The sequence below is a fragment of the Synchytrium microbalum genome (genome assembly GCF_006535985.1).
Source record: "Synchytrium microbalum strain JEL517 chromosome Unknown SmJEL517_scf0001, whole genome shotgun sequence".
Taxonomy (NCBI): Eukaryota; Fungi; Chytridiomycota; class Chytridiomycetes; order Synchytriales; family Synchytriaceae; genus Synchytrium; species Synchytrium microbalum.
Genome location: NW_022158350.1, coordinates 1,395,177 through 1,414,823, shown reverse-complemented (window position 1 = coordinate 1,414,823; position 19,647 = coordinate 1,395,177). Strand labels below are relative to the sequence as shown.

Here is a 19,647-nt window from a genome sequence, read left to right as displayed (position 1 = left end):
TGGACAACTGAACAATGTAGATAACAATAATCAGCAAGATAATGGTGGTTCAACAGCAGCCAAGACAGGTGCAGCCGTAGGTGCTTTTGTAGGAGTGCTCTTACTAGCAATGCTGGGAACTTGGGCATATTATCGCAGAAAGCGACAATTGGCAGGATATCGTAACGATGGAGAAGAAGGAACGCCATTATCCAACAACCCTGATGCTCCTGCTATACCCCTATCCGATATATCAGCAACTGCACCACCACTTCCAGTATACTCGCAAGAAACACCAACATTTGTGCCGCCACCAGAACACTCGCCTGAAATGTCGCTACCGCTTACAACAGCGGCTCGAGCAATGAGTACAGAAAATATATTATTCGGAGAGCCGCCGCCAAGCTATAGTGAACTAGGACCAGAGTTTTATGAATCTGGTCCTGAAGAAGGATCATCTGTATTAGAAGGCCACCCCTCTGCGCCATCTTTAGCAGTTTTGATAACACCAGGAAGTCCATCTGTCGCTAGTGGGTCTCCCGATATTATTGCATCGTCTTCGGCAGCATTGATACCAATAGCAGCAGCAGACGAAAGCAAGGGGTTTACGGACGATAACAGCACTATACCAGACTCTGAATCACCTATATCAAGACCGTCAGCACCACGCACATCATCACTAGCGCCAGTATCTTCTGCTTCAGCTCCCCCTATACCCATAGTAGCTTCACCGTCTGCACCACCACCAGCTGTATCGAATATTGATGCTTCTGCACCTCCCGTAGCTGAATCGATAGAAAATACCAGTAGAAGTAATAGTTTAGTGGATAGTGCCGTGCTAGTACCATCAATGCGCGATGGTAAAGATATGTCTGTAGATTTAGTACGCCAACCACTCTTAAGGACGAGTATGGAAGGTGAAGAGTTGATTGAATCTCAACCCACTCAAATACCTGGTAAATCTGTTGTTTTGGAAAGTGCTTGGGTTGATTCTCATGATGCGGTAAGCGTTGTCGAAATTGGTTGCGCTTGCAAAGACTTGGAACTTATTTGGTATCTTTTATTCAGGGATCATCGCGGCCAGAGCACTCTGCTTATCTAGTTTAGTATTGTTTTGAACACTTGAAATTGTAACTGGCACTTATGTAAATAGACCACAAGTTGAAACAGTAACACTCTCTGCTCAAGCGCTGCTCGTACATGCCAAATAGTTGTTTGCGCACATACAACTCTGATACATTTGATACAATTTTCTTAACACTTTTCATACTCGTTTCACACACATTCATCACAACAGATATTCACCAAACAAAAGGGCAACGATTTTAAGGTTGTATTCAACTTATCCGTCGTATCCCTTAGGACGAGGACAATCACCTTCTGTTTCACGAGGAAGCCCACCTGGATGATACGCAGGTTGAGGATGGCCAGTTTGTGCAGGAAGAGCACTTTCAGTATCACGAATGGAGGTGTCAAGCACCAAGATGGCGAAACGTTCAGTGATTTTTTCTTTGCCTCCAAATGCATAATGAGCTAAAATGAGCGTAGATGAATAAAGTATCCTAGCAGCCGAGACATTACTTTTTTCACCTCCTTCAGGCATGTGCATGCCACACTTGCCTTGTAAGACAAGATTGAGGTTGTTATGTATACAAGGATGAGGATTGCGTTTAGCTATAAGAGATCACAAAGCACATAAGAGAGTCTTATCTTACCAGGATGTACACTTTGCCCCTTGTCATCTTCATGGATGGCTTGACAGACATACAATGCACGACCATCCTTTTCATATCCGCCAGTGACAGGCTTCAAGATGCCTTGATCTTTCATTTCAATCATGGTGGTGATTCCTTGACTGATTCGTTCCCATCGATAAAAGGGTTGAGAGCTTTTATCGACGGTGAGGACTTCATAGTCATTTTTGATGGTCTCGTGTCCACCATATGCCACATGAGCGCCTGTTGGATGCATGTGTGGACCACATTCTGTTGTGAAAAGGATAATGAAGCCGTGTTAGGGAGTTGGTGATGGTGGCGATGTCTTTCACAACATGTTAAATTGAGCAATCAAACTAAAGAGTGAATGTAGAAATGATCCTCTATTGCTTATTATGATGATCAAACCAATGAAAAGAACATCCGATCTTCCAATGTTGCGACTCATCGAGCGAATGTCATTGACACATGACAACTACCATAACAAAGATACGAAACGTCCTCAAAACTTACTTCCAGGATGAACTCCACCATCAATGAAAGCTCGAGCAATGTAGAGTGGATGTCCAGCTTCACTCCCTCCTTGAATGGCGTCAGGTGGAATGCTATTTTCAGTGGCAGGTACAAAATGTGGAGCATGTTTGGACCAAGGATTCGATGCATTGGGAGCTTGATAGTGGAGTGCTTGTCCTGCCTACATGATCAATGATTGAAAAATTCAAAGTGTGTTTTGCCTGTTTGATGTTTTGAACATGCTGGGGGTTGATGTCAGTGATTTTGATGTAAATTGACAATTAACTGAATGAATAATGGAAGACGATGCGAGGTATTCGACATAAAGCTGAGAAGTTTACCTTTCGCAGTATGTTTCTGTTCAAGTCAGTTGGACTTAATGAGAGTGTTTTGGTGCAAGTGTCAGGCAGTGAGGAACGAAAACAGTACGAAAGTGGAGAGAACAGATGAAAATGCAAGTGGTTTCATCACGTAGGAAGTTAGAGAAAGCGAAAATTTAGAGTCGGTTGCTTCCTTGAAGTTCACATATTGTATGTGAATTTCAAATGGACGCAAAGACCCCTTTTGACCAAACGGGCTCCAAGTACAGGTAATTCATGAGCCACCTTAGGACTATGGGGGAATTTCTTCTTTGAGGGAGATTTGCACTACATCGCTTTAATACAGTGGATACAGATTTTTTTACGTCTCTACTATTTATACTTTTATGACACCAGCGATATGTTTACCAAACGCCAGGTACACCAGGCAACTCAAAATATATATTCATCATAACCATTAGTACGAGGAGTGTACCTAGCAGTTATCACAACGTCGCCAAACTGCTGGGGTTGCTACAGGATTCGTGCCAGGACCTGGATGAGCTGTATGACCTTGGATCACTGCATAATCTTGGCCATGGAGCGATATACCTGACCTGGCTCATAGGTAATTCCTTCAGCCCATTCACGAAGACAACCTTGAGTGTGATGATGATGAGAATGACCCTCTTGATGGTGTTGATGATGATGCCCAGCTTCAGTATAACTAGGAGGATAATCACCAAAGCGACCTTCATTTGAACGAGGAGAATGGCCACCATAATCGCCTTCACTTTGACGAGGAGGGTATCCAAATCCACCATAGCCACCTTCAGTTGGGCCATGAAAAGCACGACCATAACCACCTTCAGTCGGATGAGGATAGAGACTACCAGAACCACCTTCAGCTGGACGAGGAGGATTGGCACCCCAGCCACCAGATTGACCAGGAGGATTCGCACCATAACCACGTTCAGATTGATGGGGAGGAGCACCACCTTCAAATTGACGAGGAGGAATACCACTTTCAGATTGGCGATGGGGAGTGGCAGTTTCAGTTTCAAGCAAGGAGGTGTCAAAAACCAAGAAGCTGAAACGGTCAGTTGTCCATTCCTTGTCTCCATAGGCATAATGAGCTAAAACCAACGTTACCAAATGAATAAAACATACTAGCAGCGTTCGTTCCGAGACGTTACTCTTTAACTCCTTCAGGCATATGCATGCAGCAGTTGCCTTACAAAATTGGAGATTGTTAGGCTTTCAAACGTACGAGTGCTTTCCTAGAACATAGGAGAGCAAAAAGAACATAAGAGCGTCATGGCCAGTTAGACCGCTGATATCTTCACAAATAGCTTGACCGATATACAATGGACGACCGTCCTTTTCATATCCACCAGAAGCAGGTTTCAAGACGTCCTGTTTCGTCATTTCCATCATGGTGGTGATTCCTTGAGCGATTCGTCTCCACCGACAAAAGGTTTGAGTGTTTTTGGCGAGAGTGAGGCCTTCGTAGTCATTTTTGATGACTTCTCGACCTCCATATGCGAAATGAGCGCCAGGTGGATTCATGTATGGACCACATTCTGTAAGAAAGAAAGAGAGATACTGTTAGCATCGTGCAAGTTCATCGATCGAGATGAGGGATGACAACGATCGCTCATTTCAACAGAGAAACGATCGTCTAGGAGATCGACCTCTATCATATGGCAGACGATAACACGTAAAACACATCTTGTACGATTTTCCAATTTTTGACCACGGTTCTGCTTCTGAATGACATATGACAACTATCGCTCACAACAAGAAACGACATTCCTTCGAAACTTACTGCCAGGCTGAACTCCACCATCACTGAATGCTCGATCAACGTAGAGTGGATGCCCTCACTTCCACCTTGCATGGCGTCAGGAGGCTTGTCGTTTCCAATAGCTCGTACCCAGATTGGAGCATACTTGGAAGCAGGATCCCAGGCGTCAGGAGCATGAAAGCATAGAGACTGTCCTTCCAACATGATTTTGTATTAGAGTAATCAAAGGTTGAAAGTTGCAACGAGTCCTCTGTTTGATGTTGCAGGGGATTTAATGTTAGCGAGGTTGATGCAGAATGCCAATTCAATGACAGAGTAGTGGTTCGATATGCGAAGTAGTCAATATAATTCGGAATATCTACCTTACATAGTAGTATGTTTCGTAGAACTTCTAGCAGAAGGCTGATGACTCGATGACTTTGATGATGACGATGATGAGTGTTTTCAGCGTGAGAAGATTCGTCAAACTTAAACACAGCAATTGGCGTGCAGCATACGGACAGTTCAATAAGTTAAAAGCGAGAACTGGAGGAATTCACGGTTGATAATTCGCTTCAGTTTCCTTTAGTACAAACTTTCGATCGACGCGAAGAAGCTTTTGGACACAAACACAGGCAGATGAAGGGAGAGACTATCAGTATGGGGGACTTCATTCTTTGAGCAAATTTTCTTCTATAAAACTTTAATACATTTGATACAGATTTTTTACATTTTATACTTTCTTGGGACCAGAGATATATTTACGAAACACCAAGCATTTCAAGATGCCTATTGATCATGACCACTAGTACGAGGTACGCACTTAGCAGTTCCCACCTCGACGCCAAAGTGCTGGGGTTGCTGCAGGATTCCAGCCAGCACCAGGATGGGCCGTATGACCTTGGATGACAGTATAGTCTTCGCCATTGTAGCGGTAGACCTGACCTGGCTCATATGTGATTCCTTCGGCCCATTCACGAAGACCACCTTCAGATTGACGAGGAGGATAATTACCATCATCACCTTCAGTTCGACGAGGAGGTTCACCACCATAAGCACCTTCAGTTGGACCAGGACCATCACCAAAGGCACTTTCAGTTGGACGGAAAGGATAACCACCTTCAGATTGACGAGGAGGAGCTGGAGTTTCGGTTCCAAGCATGGAGGTGTCAATCATCAACAAGCTGAAACGTTCAGTGGTGCGTTCGTTTCCACCATATGCATAATGAGCACCTTGTCAAATGAACGTATATGAGCAGGGCAGCCTAGCGGCGTCCGTTCCATGACGTAGTGTTACCTTCAGGCATGTGCATGCCACATTTGCCTTGTGACGAAGAATGGAGATTGGTAAGTACAAAAGACCTCCATTTGAACATGAGAGATCAGATCGGTCCGAAAGAAACTAAATCCTTACCAGGATGTACAGTTTGACCGCTGTCATCTTCATGGATGGCTTGACAGACATACAACGGACGACCATCCTTTTCAAATCCACCAGTGACAGGCTTCAAGACTCCTTGCTTCTTCAATTCCATCATGGTGGTGATTCCTTTACTGATTCGTTCCCATCGATAAAGCGTTGAGAACTTGGGGCGAGGGTGAGGACTTCATATTCATTTTTGATGGTTTCATGTCCACCATATGCCACATGAGCCCCACTAGGTTCCATGGTTGGACCACATTCTGTGAGAAAAGGATAATAAAATCACGTGCAGGTATCATTGCGACATGGCGTTTCCAACGCGACAATGATCGTCGATCATGTGTCATGATGCATACAATAACCAATAGATCATGATCCTGATGAAAGCCATAATCAAGAGATCATGAAAGAAATCATCGATCGCTAAATGTTTAGATCATCGATCGACATGTCATCGTTGAGACAACGATCAAAATGTGATCGTTGAGACAGCGATTGCAAGCAGAGAAACGATCGTTACGAATGCACAGAAGATTGATCGAAACCAAAACATCAACGACGAGATGCAAGATGCTCTGCCATTGATTGACACATGACAACGATCGTTCACCACAAAAGAAACGAAACGCCATCAAAAACTTACTGCCAGGATGAACTCCACCATCAATGGATGCTCGAGCAATGAAGAGAGGGTGTGAACCTTCACTTCCTCCTTGCATAGCATCCGGAGGCAGGTTGTTTCCAGTAGCTTGTACCCATTTTGGGGCATGTTTGGAGGCAGGATCCAAGGGATCAGGATGAGATTGTCCTTCCAACATGATTTTGTATCAGAGCAATGAAAGATTGAGAGTTTCAAGAGTTTTTTTCTGTTCTGAAGAACAATGTGTAGTTGATGTTAGCGATTTTGATGTTAAATTCCGATTGAATGAAATGATAATGAAAGAAAATGCAATACAGTCACTATAAGAATGAATGACTTGCCTTTTGTAGTATGTTTCTCCGAAAGTCAAGAAGATGCTCGACACCAATATGAGGTTAGTGCTTTTAGGAGTTTAGGAGGAGTAAACTAAACCAAAAGTTGAACCAAAACTGCCAGGGCGAGTGCGCGTATAATCTCATAATGTACAAGCTAGAATGGCAAATTTTTCATGGTTAGTTGCTTGCTTGCGTTCATTCTAGCCTAGGACAAACAGTTACTCGAGAAGTTTATATCGGGAGCACGCGCCATACAGCCAAATTGACGTAAGGACCAAAGTGGGTTCATATTCATTCATAATATAAACGTACAGAAGGAAGTCATTGCTCGAGTTTGGGTGTACCTTTTTTCATGAAAGCCCTTGGGCTGACTGACAAATGCTGCAAATCAGCAAAACTCTTCCGGTCAAGTTTGGATATCAACATTTAAAGTCGTCGTGAGCTCCCTAATCCCGATTATTTCGCGTCTTCAAAGTCCGCGACAGCAGTCTCATCATCACCATTCTTCCTTCCAAAAATCCAAGCAGTCACACTGCCACTTTGCTGATAGCTGATATAGAGTCAGATGGAGAGCAGTATAGAGGAACCTTCTGCTGCAGTGTCTAGTGCACTTGTATTGCCGGCTCTAGTCCCTCTCCCTCATCAGAAGCTCAATGTGCTCAAGGAATCACCCTTTGTAATTTTGCTGAAAGCCAAACTAGGCTACCGTATCATCACAAAGCAATTCCCCCAATTCAAAGGTATCACGTCGGGTATCTAGTATGAAATGTACGAAAGTCGATCTTTAACTCCTCCCACCTTTTAGTCGCGGAACATACAGAGCTCGACATCATCGACGAAACATTCGAGTACTTGAACCGTGTTTGTGCAAACCAAACGTCAAGGACTGTTAACGTTTTCAAGCTAGTCAGGATGATCAAGAAGCTCAATGACTCGTCCAACGGTGGAATGGCGAGTAGAAGAGTAAGCTTTATTGTTGTTTTGCAGGCTAAAGAGCTGAAAGCTGACCATACAACGTTAAATTCTCGTCGAAAATAGAATAGCACTGACTCTCGATTGGATGGCGAAGACGTTACAAATATGCATTCAGGCTCTCGCTCCTCGATCGACTCCAATGATTCGCAGCAAACCGATGCCTCAGATGGTCATATAGATTCAAACAATGTATCAGATGGAGTAGGTGAAGGAGACCAGCAACCACCATCTCCTCCACAATCAACCAGTCCTTCTGACGATACTCAAAGCCCAAGCATCATCCCAGAACTCGTAAATTACTGGTCGTCGCTGTTTGAAGATCCGTCAGTATCGTTAAAGAGCTGGATAAACTTTATTATGCTTTCTGATGAGGAAAAGGCTGAAGCTGACAAGAAGAAGGCTGGGTACAAAGGTATGATTGACCATTAAAACGTCAGTACGTCATTGTTGATTTTCTAAGTCACCTTGAATTCTCTATAGCTATAAGTAGTGTGGCTAAAGCAAAGGGGCGAAGAATCGCTATAGCCCTTCTTACTTTGTTCCTATTGATTGTGAGATACTCAAGCTTCGACTGCTTTTTGTTTTTGGTAATTGCAGCAAACGTGGGCTTGTTGTATGTCCTGACGCATCCAAATCAGATCAACAAGACACTGATCAAGAACACTGTAAGTCCTGTCCAAACGGTTGCTGCGTTGTGAGAAGACTGGTAAATCTTACATCGTTACAATCTGATCTAGGTAAAAAACAGACTTGGATGGGCAAAACAATCCTTCTTCGGCCGTGGGAAAGCCGCATCTGCGCCAGCACTCCTATACGGTGGTGATGAAGGCCCCTCATCAGATTATAATACAGCGCCCAATGCAGATAATAATAAGCACAAGAAGCAATTTGGAATATTTCGTGCTAGTAAAGCATCAGAGAATGCACCAGCACCGAAAAGCAAATTATCGTCCTTGGACTTGTTGGCTGCACCATCAGCACGATCGTCGCAGCAACTGGACAGAGCATCATCCGATTTGCTTGCTCCGCCATCATCACGAACATCACGATCATTAACTCGTAGTGTCTCGCCGTCAGCAAACAATCATCATTCCAGCGAAGGTGAACATGAAGCGGTCGCTTCATCCGTCTTCCCATCATCGTATCCAAAACAAAGTATCACTGGTACGCAAAGCTCATTGGCTAGTGCACCATCATCTACATCATCAGGTACCTCTACACCTAGCCAGTCTTTGCCAGCATCGCCGTCAGCTTTGCTAAAGGAATAATTTGTAAAAATAAGAACCCATAGTTGTAAAATATTGTCATAAAACTACGTTGTAGAATATTGTCCAGTAACTCATATACGTATATTTGCTATGTTCAAAATCAGCATGCATTTTGTGATGCGAGGTTGCAATAATAGACAGTGTCAAATGCGAACGATCTTGAACAACTTGAGGAGCTTTCTGAGGAGCTTTCAACAATGGTAATAACATGATCGGAACGGGGCCACAACTACATTGTTCGTAATACTCACTTTCCAGTTCCACAGCATCGTCGTCTGTAAAATCAGATGCATTTTGCACATCATATTCATCAGTATCAACCTCATCGTCTTCGTCTTCATCTTCATCTACATCGTCTACCTCCTCGCCATCCTCAACTTTTTCCCACTCATCTTCGTCCTATGTCTCCTCCTCCTGCTCCTCCTCCTCATCTTCATCATCCACATAAACGTCTTCAATAAACACATGTTCACGTAACACGGCTTTCTGCTCTGCCGTCAAGTTTGTGGCATCATGAAACGAGCCTGTCATGAAATCACGCCAGCCCCACTCGAGTAAGTCTAATTGATAAACCGTGTGTACATGAATGGAGTTTGACGGTACATGGCTGCTGTTGGTCGTAGTGTTCGAACTTTTAGTATCCGTAAATTACAATCTGCTTCACAGGGCCTCTTTTGCGGCCACGGAGGATAATCGATACGAAAGTTAGCAAAGGAAGATCAGCGTTAAATCAAGTTCATGGTGCAACTGTGTGTCAAGTGTCATCTGAAACATCCCGCAAAAACACAAGGAAGTGAAGCTTACAGGACCAACGTCACGGTACAAATACTTTAGAGCGATGCAGTTCATTTCCTTTGACGCTCTAGATAGCTTGTTCCATACTTCGTGGCCTGGAATTGTACAGACAATGTGCCAGATATCATCTGGGAGCCAGAGCTCTACAGTGGCAGGGTATGGTTTCAGCGATTAAGAAATTTCGGGAGGGCTGAAGAGCACTTTAAGAGCTATGCATCCCTTTCGTACCATCATCGTTGAGTGCATCGTCCCTTGGTCCCAGCCCTATCCAATCAAGACGTTGCGACTTTACTAAGGCCACGGTAGCCTCATAACCACCAGTATTAGATAATTTTTACGTTAAGAAGTTTTATAGCGGGTAATTTTGACAGAAATGCAGCGGAATCTGGTAGTTCGATTGTATCCGTTTCCACATCGACTTTCGTTATAGAATTCGGGTAGTGGCGTATAACAGGTCGAGTGGATGCAGCTACTGTTTGGATTTCATTAGCAGATGGAAAGCTTTTGGAAAGCTTCGACCAAGTCTTCGATAATCGGCAGAATCTGTGTTGCATGCTGTCTCGTAATAGAGACTCCCCAGCCTGATGCAAGTAAGTCCAAGTTGAGATTGCTGTGTATCTAAATGCAGTTTGCCGGTATGCGGTTGTTGAGACTTTGCATTGTGACAGGATATATTCAATGCACGATGCCCCAGAGGGTCCCTTTGGAGGAGATAGAGGAGCGACTCGATGGGGCCAGGTAGCCTATACCATTGTTGAGTTAGAGTTCAACAGTTCAGCAAAATCGTAGAACGGGAAGCTGTGACTTCGTATTCCAAAACTAAAAACGACATACCGGGCCAAGATCACGATACACGTACGTTACAGCGACCGAGTTCATATCTTTTGAAGCTCTTGCGAGCACATTCCGCGAGGCATGGCTTGCAACTTCACAGACAATGTGCCAGACATCAAGGGGAACACGTGGACTATCTACAACAGAGAGAAGAGTTGGGACTCCGCTGAGATTTGACATATAACTGGCTACAAAGCTCTAGACTTTTTGATTGTTTCGTTACCTTTGCGATTGAAGACTTTGGACAAGTGTGATTTTGATCGCAGCCTGGTGAGCTAGTCTTTCGGAGGCACCAAGTATAGAAAAGGCGAACCGGTATGAATGAGCGAACGACTAGACTAATGAAACTACAAGTGTCAGTATCTACCTATTTATACCAGCTTTAGCCTCCGTGTAAATTTCGTCTGCTTGACCTCCTTGATTGTACTTCAGTAACAGAATAGCTTTGATTTATGACTGTGATGATAACTGAAAGCTTTAATGCCGGCACAATTCCTTCTCTGTCAGTGCTTGTCCCGTTCTCGTATGATTACCGAACGTTACCGAGGGCTGATTTGTGGACAAAAACAGAGAACACGCATTCTTCAATTCCCAATTCATCCCAACTCTTAGAAGGCTAATCTTTCTTTCTATAGCCATTTACCAACTCAACAATTTACTGTAGCCGCCTCTGCATTGGAGACTCTGCGTGTGAATTACGAGAAACGATGCAGTCTATATTGGACAATGACTTGTACAAGTTCACGTAAGTCTTCATCCACCAAATTACGAGAAATTTCAATGTTTACATGCCCCACTTCCACTCATAGCATGCAGAACGCCGTTCTCGCTCTCTATCCCAACATTCAAGTCACCTACCGATTCAAGAATCGAAACCTCAAACAAGCCTTCACTAAGGAGGCGTTTGACATTTTACAAGCTCGTGTTAATGGTAATTCCATTTGTCTACGGTCCCTACGTTTAGATCAATAACAGCTCACCCGCTATGTTATCAGGTCTATCAGAACTCGTTCTCCATGCGGACGAAGAGGCATGGATGAAGACCAACCTCCCATTCCCTGAATCCTACTTCACGTATTTAAAAAACTATCGATTTCACCCTGAAGAGCATATTGCCATGACTCTTGGATCTGACGGAGGTGTTAGTATTGATATCACTGGTACGTGCATTGAGGGATGCTGCTTTTTTTATCATTTCACTTAAGATCACGTTTACAATATAGGTCTCTGGACAGAAACAATCCTCTACGAGGTCCCCATCCTCGCCCTAATCTCCGAAACCTATTTCGCTTACATCGACACAGACTGGTCATTTACATCGCAACTTGATCTCGCAAACACCAAAATATCTAGACTCGTAGCATCCAAGATTGTCTTCTCAGATTTCGGGACACGGAGACGCCGAAACTTTGAGACTCAGAATCAGTTTGATGCGTGTTTGAAAGAGGCTATACAGAAACATGGTGCTGGCTGTGGTATTCAGGGGACTAGTAATGTGTATTTGGCGTACAAGCATGGGTTGAAACCTATTGGGACTATGGCTCATGAGTGGATTATGGCTGCTAGTGGTGAGTTTGGATATGAAAATTCATATTGAGGACATAGAATCTCTTCTATTTGCTCGTTTCTCCAAGCAGCTCACCTCTCTCACCCCTACAGCCCTCGTAGCAAAAAACGACATTGCACATTCAAACCGTGCTGCCCTCGAAACATGGCGACAAGTCTACCCCAAAGATTTTGGAATAGCCCTTACGGACACATACGGAACAGACGTATTCTTTGCTGATTTCTCACCAGAGCTAACACGAGATTTCGACGGTGTACGCCAAGATTCGGGAAACCCCAAAGTATTCGTTGATGCCTTCGTAGCACATTGTGCACGTGTTGGTGTGGATGTTGGCAGTAAGGTGGTCGTGTTTAGTGATAATTTGAATGTTGATTACTGTTTAGAGGTAAACTTGGTCTATCTTTGCAGTCTTGTTTTATGTCGCTGAGTGTTTGTGCTTTTTCAATAGTTGGAAGAATATTGTCAAAAGAAGGGAGTCGTAGCTCGTTATGGAATAGGAACGCATTTCACGAATGATTATAAGAAAGCTTCGAGTCCCTCTGAGAAGAGTGCTGCTATGAATATCGTTATGAAGGTAGGTGAAGATTATCTTGGCAAAAAAAAAACACATAGCTCGTGGATAGTGGCTCACTCACATTCGTTCTCTTCTCTCGCAGTTGCATGAGGTAGACGGAATCAAAGTCATAAAGCTCTCTGATGACGCATCCAAACATACTGGAGATGCAGAAGCTCTCGCCAAAGTATTGGATGCTATAGCTGCCATGAAGAAATGAAGCTGACAGACTGCAATAAACAGTAGCCTTTCCTATGAAGTGTAGACGCTCTTGTGTACATTCATCTTCGATTAAAAATCGTCTATATTTCACTCGCTCCAAATTTTAGTTTTTCCTAAGCCTGTCTATTTTGCTGTTTAGATTTTCTTTGGGATATCTTTGTTTTCTAATTTAGCTCACAGTGTTTTTGCATTGTAGGTCTCTTAGAACTCGTTCTACAAGAGGGAGGCTAACCTGCCGCTCCAGGAACCCAATTTCACATGTACCTCAGAATACCGATTTCGACCTAGATCATATTACGATGACTGTTAGGTCATATGGAGCTATCATTCTTGATGGAATCAGTAGTCACTAATTGACCCTATTTTTTGCTTCCTCTACAAAGGCTCCATCGTCGCCCTCATCTCCACAACGTACTTCACACACATCGACAAGGACTGTTAATTCCCATTCCAACTTGACCTTGCAAGCACCAAGATATCTATGCTCGTAGCATCCAAGATTGTGTTTTCAGCTTCGGGACTAGGAGACAACAAAACGTTGAAAGTCAAAGTCAGTTTGATGCATGTTTGAGAGAGGCTATAGAGAATCATGGTTAAAATGGTGTATAGACAAGAGTTGAAAGCTGTGGGTACTGTGGCGCATGAGTGGAGTATGGCTGCTAGTGGTGAGTTGCGGTTTGAAGGCATCATATCAATGTGTATCTCGTCTTTTTTTGCTCATTCTCTTTCTGGTGCTTCCATGTAGCTCCCACTTCTCGGCAATGTCCCTTGCACAGGCGTCATATCAACAATCACATTGCACAATTCAAACGGTGCAGTCCTCGAAACATGGCGACAAGTCTACCCCAAAGATTTCGGAATACTCTAACAGATTAAGACGTTTTCTTTGCCGATCTCTCAACCCGAGACTGTGATGGTGGACGTCAAGATTCTGAAAACTCTTAAGTATTCGTTGATGCTTTCGTAGCACATTGTGAACCTGTTGGTGTGGATATGGGCAGTAAGTGGTGGTATTTAGTGATAACTTGAACGTGGACTACTGTTAAGAGGTAAATATAGCGTGTGCTGCGGGGTGCTTCTTTCGTCATGTCGCTAACTGCTTTTGCTTCTTCAAAAGTCGGAAGAATATTGTCAAAAGAACGGAGTCGTAGCTATGGTAAAGGAATTCATCTCACGAATGAGTATAAGAAGGCTACGAGTTCTTCTGAGAAGACTACGGCTATGAACATCGTCATGAAGGTAGGTGAAGATTGTTTGTGGCGAAAAAATGGGATTAGTTCAGCACACAATTTCTCACTCACTCACACCCACACACGCTAATCCCTCTCAAAGTTGCATGAGGTTGATGGAATCATAGTCATAAAGCTCTTTGACGACACAAAGATACTGGAGACGCAAAAGCTCCTGCCAAAGTTTTGGAAGCTATAGGTGCAATGAAGTCGACGGCTAGATCAAACGGCATATTTCCATGCGCTCATATTCTCTTTTTGTGTACATTCATTTTTTTTCAATAACTCGTCTATATTTTACTCTCAATCCAAATTACAATTTTTTGTTTCCAATTCTGCTGTTTTGATTGTTTTCGTATTGTCCCGGACAACTTCTAGATATGAAAAAATCCACCCCATTGAAACAAAATCCGTACAGTTAAACTGACTTTCTCTAATTTGCAGCCTTTGCAACTGGAGGCTGAGATCCCATCTCTCTGAGATAGTCTATGTGACCAATAAAGGCTTCCATAAAAGTGTCCTAATAGTGGGCGAGGTAGTAGAATGTTAGCCAAAAAAAGGAGACAAGATAGCACTAAACCCGTCAAGATGCTTGACGTTCTACCAAACAACACACGATAATTACCTTGATTCTGTATCGAATACCAAACTCGGCAGCAGTATTTTTCACGATGGGCGCCAATTCAGGGTAATACGATTGATTAATATTTGGGAAGATGTGGTGCACGGCTTGATAATTCAAGGATCCAGACAAGTTTGCCCATAGAGTAGATCCATGTTGGTAGTCTTGAGTGGTCTCTACTTGCATTTCAGCCCAGTCAATGTGCATGGCGTTGTTTTCATCTGGTTGTGGCCATTTCACGTCTATGAGAAAAAGAGAGTGAGAAAGTTGAAGCAAAAAACAAGAACAACGCGTTGAGACAATAGAGTCTTTCACGGACGACGGCGCCTCCAAACACTGTGTATCTTACCAGTTACAACATGATTAGCCTGGAACATGAGAGCCAACCAATAACTAGATATAGCATCAGCAACAATAAACAACAAAAACACTCGTCCAGCCGAGCTGTTGCCCAACAAGTACGGCATCAATATTCTATAAACAACAAAGAATGCCTTTCCACCCCAAAACAAGGCAGCTTGATGAGGCAGAACAGGGTTGATTCTAATCTGGTCTAGTTTCTTGTGAACAAACAAGATGGTGATGTCCTGTATTCTGACCTTCATTCCTAGGAAGGCGTAAGCGATTGGTACCCAGATGTGTTGGTATGTGTAGTGGGAAAACCATTGTTGTTTTGTTACAATACGGCGGACGTCTGGGTCGCCGACAGCCTGTGAGAGTGAATGAAGATGAGCCAAAAAGAATGAGTTCAAGCCTCGGCATATTTATAAGATAACTTACAACATCAGGATCAGCACCAGCGATATTAGTATATGGGTGATGACCAAACATGTGCTGGTAAATCCAGACCATGAAGGAAGCACCGTTTAAAAAGTCGTGAGTGGATCCTAGTGTCCACCATAGTGTCGAGCTATGTGATATTGAGGCATGTGATGAGTCGTGCATTGGCATCAGACCAATCTAAAAGGTTGATAGTGGTCTTGTTTAGAAAGAGAGCCAAAAACCGACTCGTTATATAGCTAGATTGTACCTGAGCACATCCAACACCTAATACTATGGCACACAATAACGACAAAATATTACTGTTTACTACAGTTGGGTTGTAGAACTGCAGATAGTAGGAGATTGCAATCGATGCGTAGATTATAAAGTACTTGAGCAAGTTAATGGGATGGAACTAATCAGGCAAGAAAAGTCAGAAGAGGCAGCTGATGCAAACTTGTCAACAATAAATAAAAGACTACCTTTGCATCTTGGCGAGTGTCCTTAAAGTATTGACTGATTCTCTTTCGCAGAGTGACGTTGAAAGCACTTGGCTTTGGGAACGTGGGCAGTTCAGCATCTGTAGTGTATCCGATGTGATACTTCCTACAAAATTGCAGTAAGTTTGATTGTGTAAGCGACACTCTCCTTGTGGTTGATATGGAGGTTTACGACAAGTTGTCATTGGCAGTCACGTACTCGAGCACTTTGGCGACTTTGGCAGGGTCATGATAAGTCTCAAAGACCTGATGCGAGCAGAAGGAGAGAGCGAGGATAAGTATGAGGCCATCAAATAGTATCCAGATGCTTAAATACACGGCGTGCCTGAGTAGCATCCCTGCCCGCTCCCAGTAGAATCTAGACCGTTTGGAATGTTTGGAATGAGATGCAGATTTTTCGACGAAAAAGAGCACGAAAAACCAGAAGATGCGGACGATGCATACCATATCACGACCGCCAGGATGCTTGGCTGCGAATTTAGTGATGTCGTATACACTTCCTCTTACGATAATCCAAGCATTGTCGATCGTGTTTCGCTTAGCGACCTCCTTCCATGTGAAAGCCCTTCCTTTTGTGTTGTTTGTATAGTAGGACTGGGGGATATCTGACACGACCGTGCCCTCCTTATGAGAATCTTCGTCCTTCCATACCTTGAGTCCCATTCTCTATGTGCTGATTCGCCTGTTTTCTTGTTCTTGTGAAAGTAGACGTGAAGGGCCCTGCTGGGAAGTGTTGGCGCTCCTGGAAAAGCCAAATCACGCTGAAATGGTATTTTATATTGCCTATATTGGATCCCCGTTGCTAATTTACATCAACGCGGCTAGATGGACGCGACATTTCGAACCTCGTCTACCTCAGACGCCATTCTGTGTGGTTGGCCATTCAACCCACCATGGCCAAAGAAATACGCTTGTAATCTCTTCCCGTCTTAATTCAAGTTACAGTTTCAATCGAGCTTCTGATTATCCGGGTTCCAGGCTTTTTACACTTTTCCGTGAAGACCCAAATCCTACCAATCCTAGAGTCACCCTCAAATTCTTGAAGGCCACGAAACGTCTGTTGTTTGCAACAGCCCCATTCTCATTTGCAACCATCATGAAGGGGAATATACAGTGGGTTTTGGTCGCGTTTTTGATCGTGTTTATTGAGGTACATGAACCTTTTAGATCGCAGCAATACCATGCTGTCTTCGTGGTTTCCACTATGGTTGAAATTAGAACCTTAACTTCTTCTTAGATATCGTTGGCAGTTCCACTGGCCAGTACTACGACAAGGGTATACATAGTTCAAGCCTTGTTGATGACTTTCAAAACTACGATGGGTTATTAATTTGTCGTACTCATCTCCGTAGGCTAGCTCACCTGTCGCTAGTGCTGTTGTAGCCAGTCCTACCCAAAGCACGACAACGGTGAAGGTTAGTACATTTTTCACAGTACGGCACATTCACTCGGACGCTCTGCAAGTTGAGCAGAAAGCGCAATTCTGATTATTTTGACGTTTTCTAGACCACCACGACGACTTTGATGACAACAGCTACTACTTCCAAAGTCGCTAGTCCAGTTGCTTCTGCACTTACCACCACTACGGCTGTCGCCAGTCCAGTGGCGTCTGCACTTACAACTACCACTACGGCTGTCGCCAGTCCAGTGGCGTCTGCACTTACAACCACTACTACGATTGTCGCCAGTCCAGTTGCTTCAGTACTTACAACAACCACTACGTCTAAAATCGCCAGTCCAGCTGCTTCTATGCTTACAACCACTACGGTTGTCCCTAGTCCAGTTGCGTCTGCAACTACAACCACCACCACGATTGTCGCTAGTCCAGTACCTTCTACTACCACCACAACAATAGCCAAATCACCGTCACCCTCCGTAAGATCCAGGCAATAGATTTTGGGTATTCATCGACTGACAATCTTGTTTTCTCATTTAATTAGACCACCACGGTCGTGTCATCGCCCTTAGCTTCCATCACTACCACTACAGTGATAGCATCAGCTGCATCCAAAACAACAAGCAATAGTCCATCGTCAACTGTAAAGTCGTCGTCAACAACACTTGCTGCAAGCCCTATACCATCTACAATACAAGCATCATCAGCCGTATCGCCCACCACGTACGTGGGAGCAACACCAGCAGGCACCGGAGATGTAACAGCAGCCGCAACAAGTGTGGTCGCAACCGATTCGCCATCTCCGTCACCTTCTCCCTCCGCAGGCCCACCGCTCAATTCAGTAACGGTGATAGCAGCTGGTGGTGCAGGAGGCGCAGTCGCTGTCGCGAGCATAGCGGCAGTCGTGATCTTCAGACGACGCAGCAACAAGAAACGAGCCGAAGAGAACTTTTTCGATGAAGCAGGATTCAGAACCGAGTCTCGATTACACGATTACTTTATTGCTACATCCACAAAGCAGAGCTCTAGAACCAACTTGTTGGATGATGGCGTGGTTAACTCGAGACGGATGATTGCTATGGAGAATATGAACTCTACTTCTGCGTTGGATTTGTTGGGACAGTCTGCTTTGAGTCTGTCGCTGCCTGATGATCGGGGGTTGAGTGGAATGTCTACACGGTCTAGAAGGATTTAGGAGGAGTCACATGGATGTAATGGAGCAGTCAACACTGCTGCAACTATCACATACGGATTTTCGAGTAAAACACACCGGCCCATGTTTATATCACTTCAAGTATATCTAATATCATTTATTTTCATTGTTCAAAGAATATGCATATACCAACTTTAGCATCAACACTTGGAGGCGTAAGATTTGTGGAGAACTTTGACATTGTTGAAACAGAGCAATCTAAAGCGACGCGATTCGAGTTCGTATCGACGCGGAACTAGTATTTTTCGACACGCGGTTTGAAAAGGGTGTGAAAGTCCTTTTGACTTGTACTCCTCGTTCTTTAAATTGTACAAAACACCCTGTTCACGAGCTAAACAACACAAACCAAGTCGGCAATATATCATGAAAGCTGCCTAAGGTAGCCAGCAATGGTCAAATTCTCGTTCATATCATTGTTGGGAGGTAGTGACGAGACAGAATGGATTCAGCAGGTAAGTGTCAACATAAGGTGAAAATAACAGTTATTGGTTTGATTCTTTTTGTTCTATGTACTAGTACTAAGCAACAACTCCTTTTTAAATGAACAGCCTATCGTGCTTATGATGCCAATGGAGAATGTAGTCGTGGAACATTGCTTGCTTCGAATACCTGTGTATCTTCACCGTCTGTTGGACTGGGTTTTGCAGAATGGAAGTGATACGTTTGGTGTGTTCTGGTACGTATTTGGAGATCGATACTAGTGTGGTTTGATCTTGCCAAAAGAGTGGCATTGTTTCTGTAATGTTTGGGGTTTGGTTGTAGTTGTTACAGGGCGTTTGAAGTGGCGTTGTGTGTGATATATCTATGACTTCGTCAGACAGTTGATGAGAATGTCGCTCGCAATGGCATATGTCACCTTCATATTCGTCTAAGATGCTTAACGCTCTACACCATACACTAGCATGAGCGGAAATCGCCAACTGAAACAATCAATACACGCCAAACTCGCTGAATCTGGATGGCTCTCCCGTCATGTACCCTTCCAGGATATCCCATACGATGATCTACTAGGAATCGTACA

At 43.8% G+C, this 19,647-nt stretch overlaps 5 protein-coding genes across 5 annotated transcripts; 2 read left to right on the top strand and 3 right to left on the bottom strand.

Moving 5' to 3' along the window:
* Positions 1-1,321: 1,321 nt before the first annotated feature.
* Positions 1,322-4,517, bottom strand: SmJEL517_g00352 (uncharacterized protein; the record flags this gene model as incomplete). The annotated part of the gene is made up of 6 exons (XM_031166282.1): positions 1,322-1,599; positions 1,695-1,964; positions 2,208-2,388; positions 3,119-3,642; positions 3,853-4,089; positions 4,394-4,517. The coding sequence occupies 6 exons, from the start codon at positions 4,515-4,517 to the stop codon at positions 1,322-1,324; spliced, it is 1,614 nt and encodes a 537-aa protein (XP_031027832.1).
* A 598-nt stretch (positions 4,518-5,115) lies between these two features.
* Positions 5,116-6,533, bottom strand: SmJEL517_g00351 (uncharacterized protein; the record flags this gene model as incomplete). The annotated part of the gene is made up of 5 exons (XM_031166281.1): positions 5,116-5,525; positions 5,590-5,616; positions 5,707-5,878; positions 5,941-5,975; positions 6,359-6,533. 5 exons carry the CDS (start codon positions 6,531-6,533, stop codon positions 5,116-5,118), a joined length of 819 nt encoding a protein of 272 aa, XP_031027833.1.
* A 4,736-nt stretch (positions 6,534-11,269) lies between these two features.
* On the top strand, positions 11,270-12,902 carry NPT1A (nicotinate phosphoribosyltransferase; the record flags this gene model as incomplete). The annotated part of the gene is made up of 7 exons (XM_031166280.1): positions 11,270-11,307; positions 11,372-11,493; positions 11,558-11,722; positions 11,786-12,130; positions 12,222-12,514; positions 12,578-12,703; positions 12,786-12,902. The coding sequence occupies 7 exons, from the start codon at positions 11,270-11,272 to the stop codon at positions 12,900-12,902; spliced, it is 1,206 nt and encodes a 401-aa protein (XP_031027834.1).
* Positions 12,903-13,493: 591 nt separating this feature from the next.
* On the top strand, positions 13,494-14,332 carry NPT1B (nicotinate phosphoribosyltransferase; the record flags this gene model as incomplete). The annotated part of the gene is made up of 4 exons (XM_031166279.1): positions 13,494-13,569; positions 13,872-13,904; positions 14,022-14,143; positions 14,237-14,332. The coding sequence occupies 4 exons, from the start codon at positions 13,494-13,496 to the stop codon at positions 14,330-14,332; spliced, it is 327 nt and encodes a 108-aa protein (XP_031028066.1).
* A 234-nt stretch (positions 14,333-14,566) lies between these two features.
* Positions 14,567-16,680, bottom strand: SmJEL517_g00348 (uncharacterized protein; the record flags this gene model as incomplete). The annotated part of the gene is made up of 9 exons (XM_031166278.1): positions 14,567-14,653; positions 14,759-14,997; positions 15,105-15,465; positions 15,536-15,715; positions 15,786-15,932; positions 16,000-16,123; positions 16,190-16,263; positions 16,334-16,375; positions 16,462-16,680. The coding sequence occupies 9 exons, from the start codon at positions 16,678-16,680 to the stop codon at positions 14,567-14,569; spliced, it is 1,473 nt and encodes a 490-aa protein (XP_031028065.1).
* Between the last annotated feature and the right edge of the window lie 2,967 nt (positions 16,681-19,647).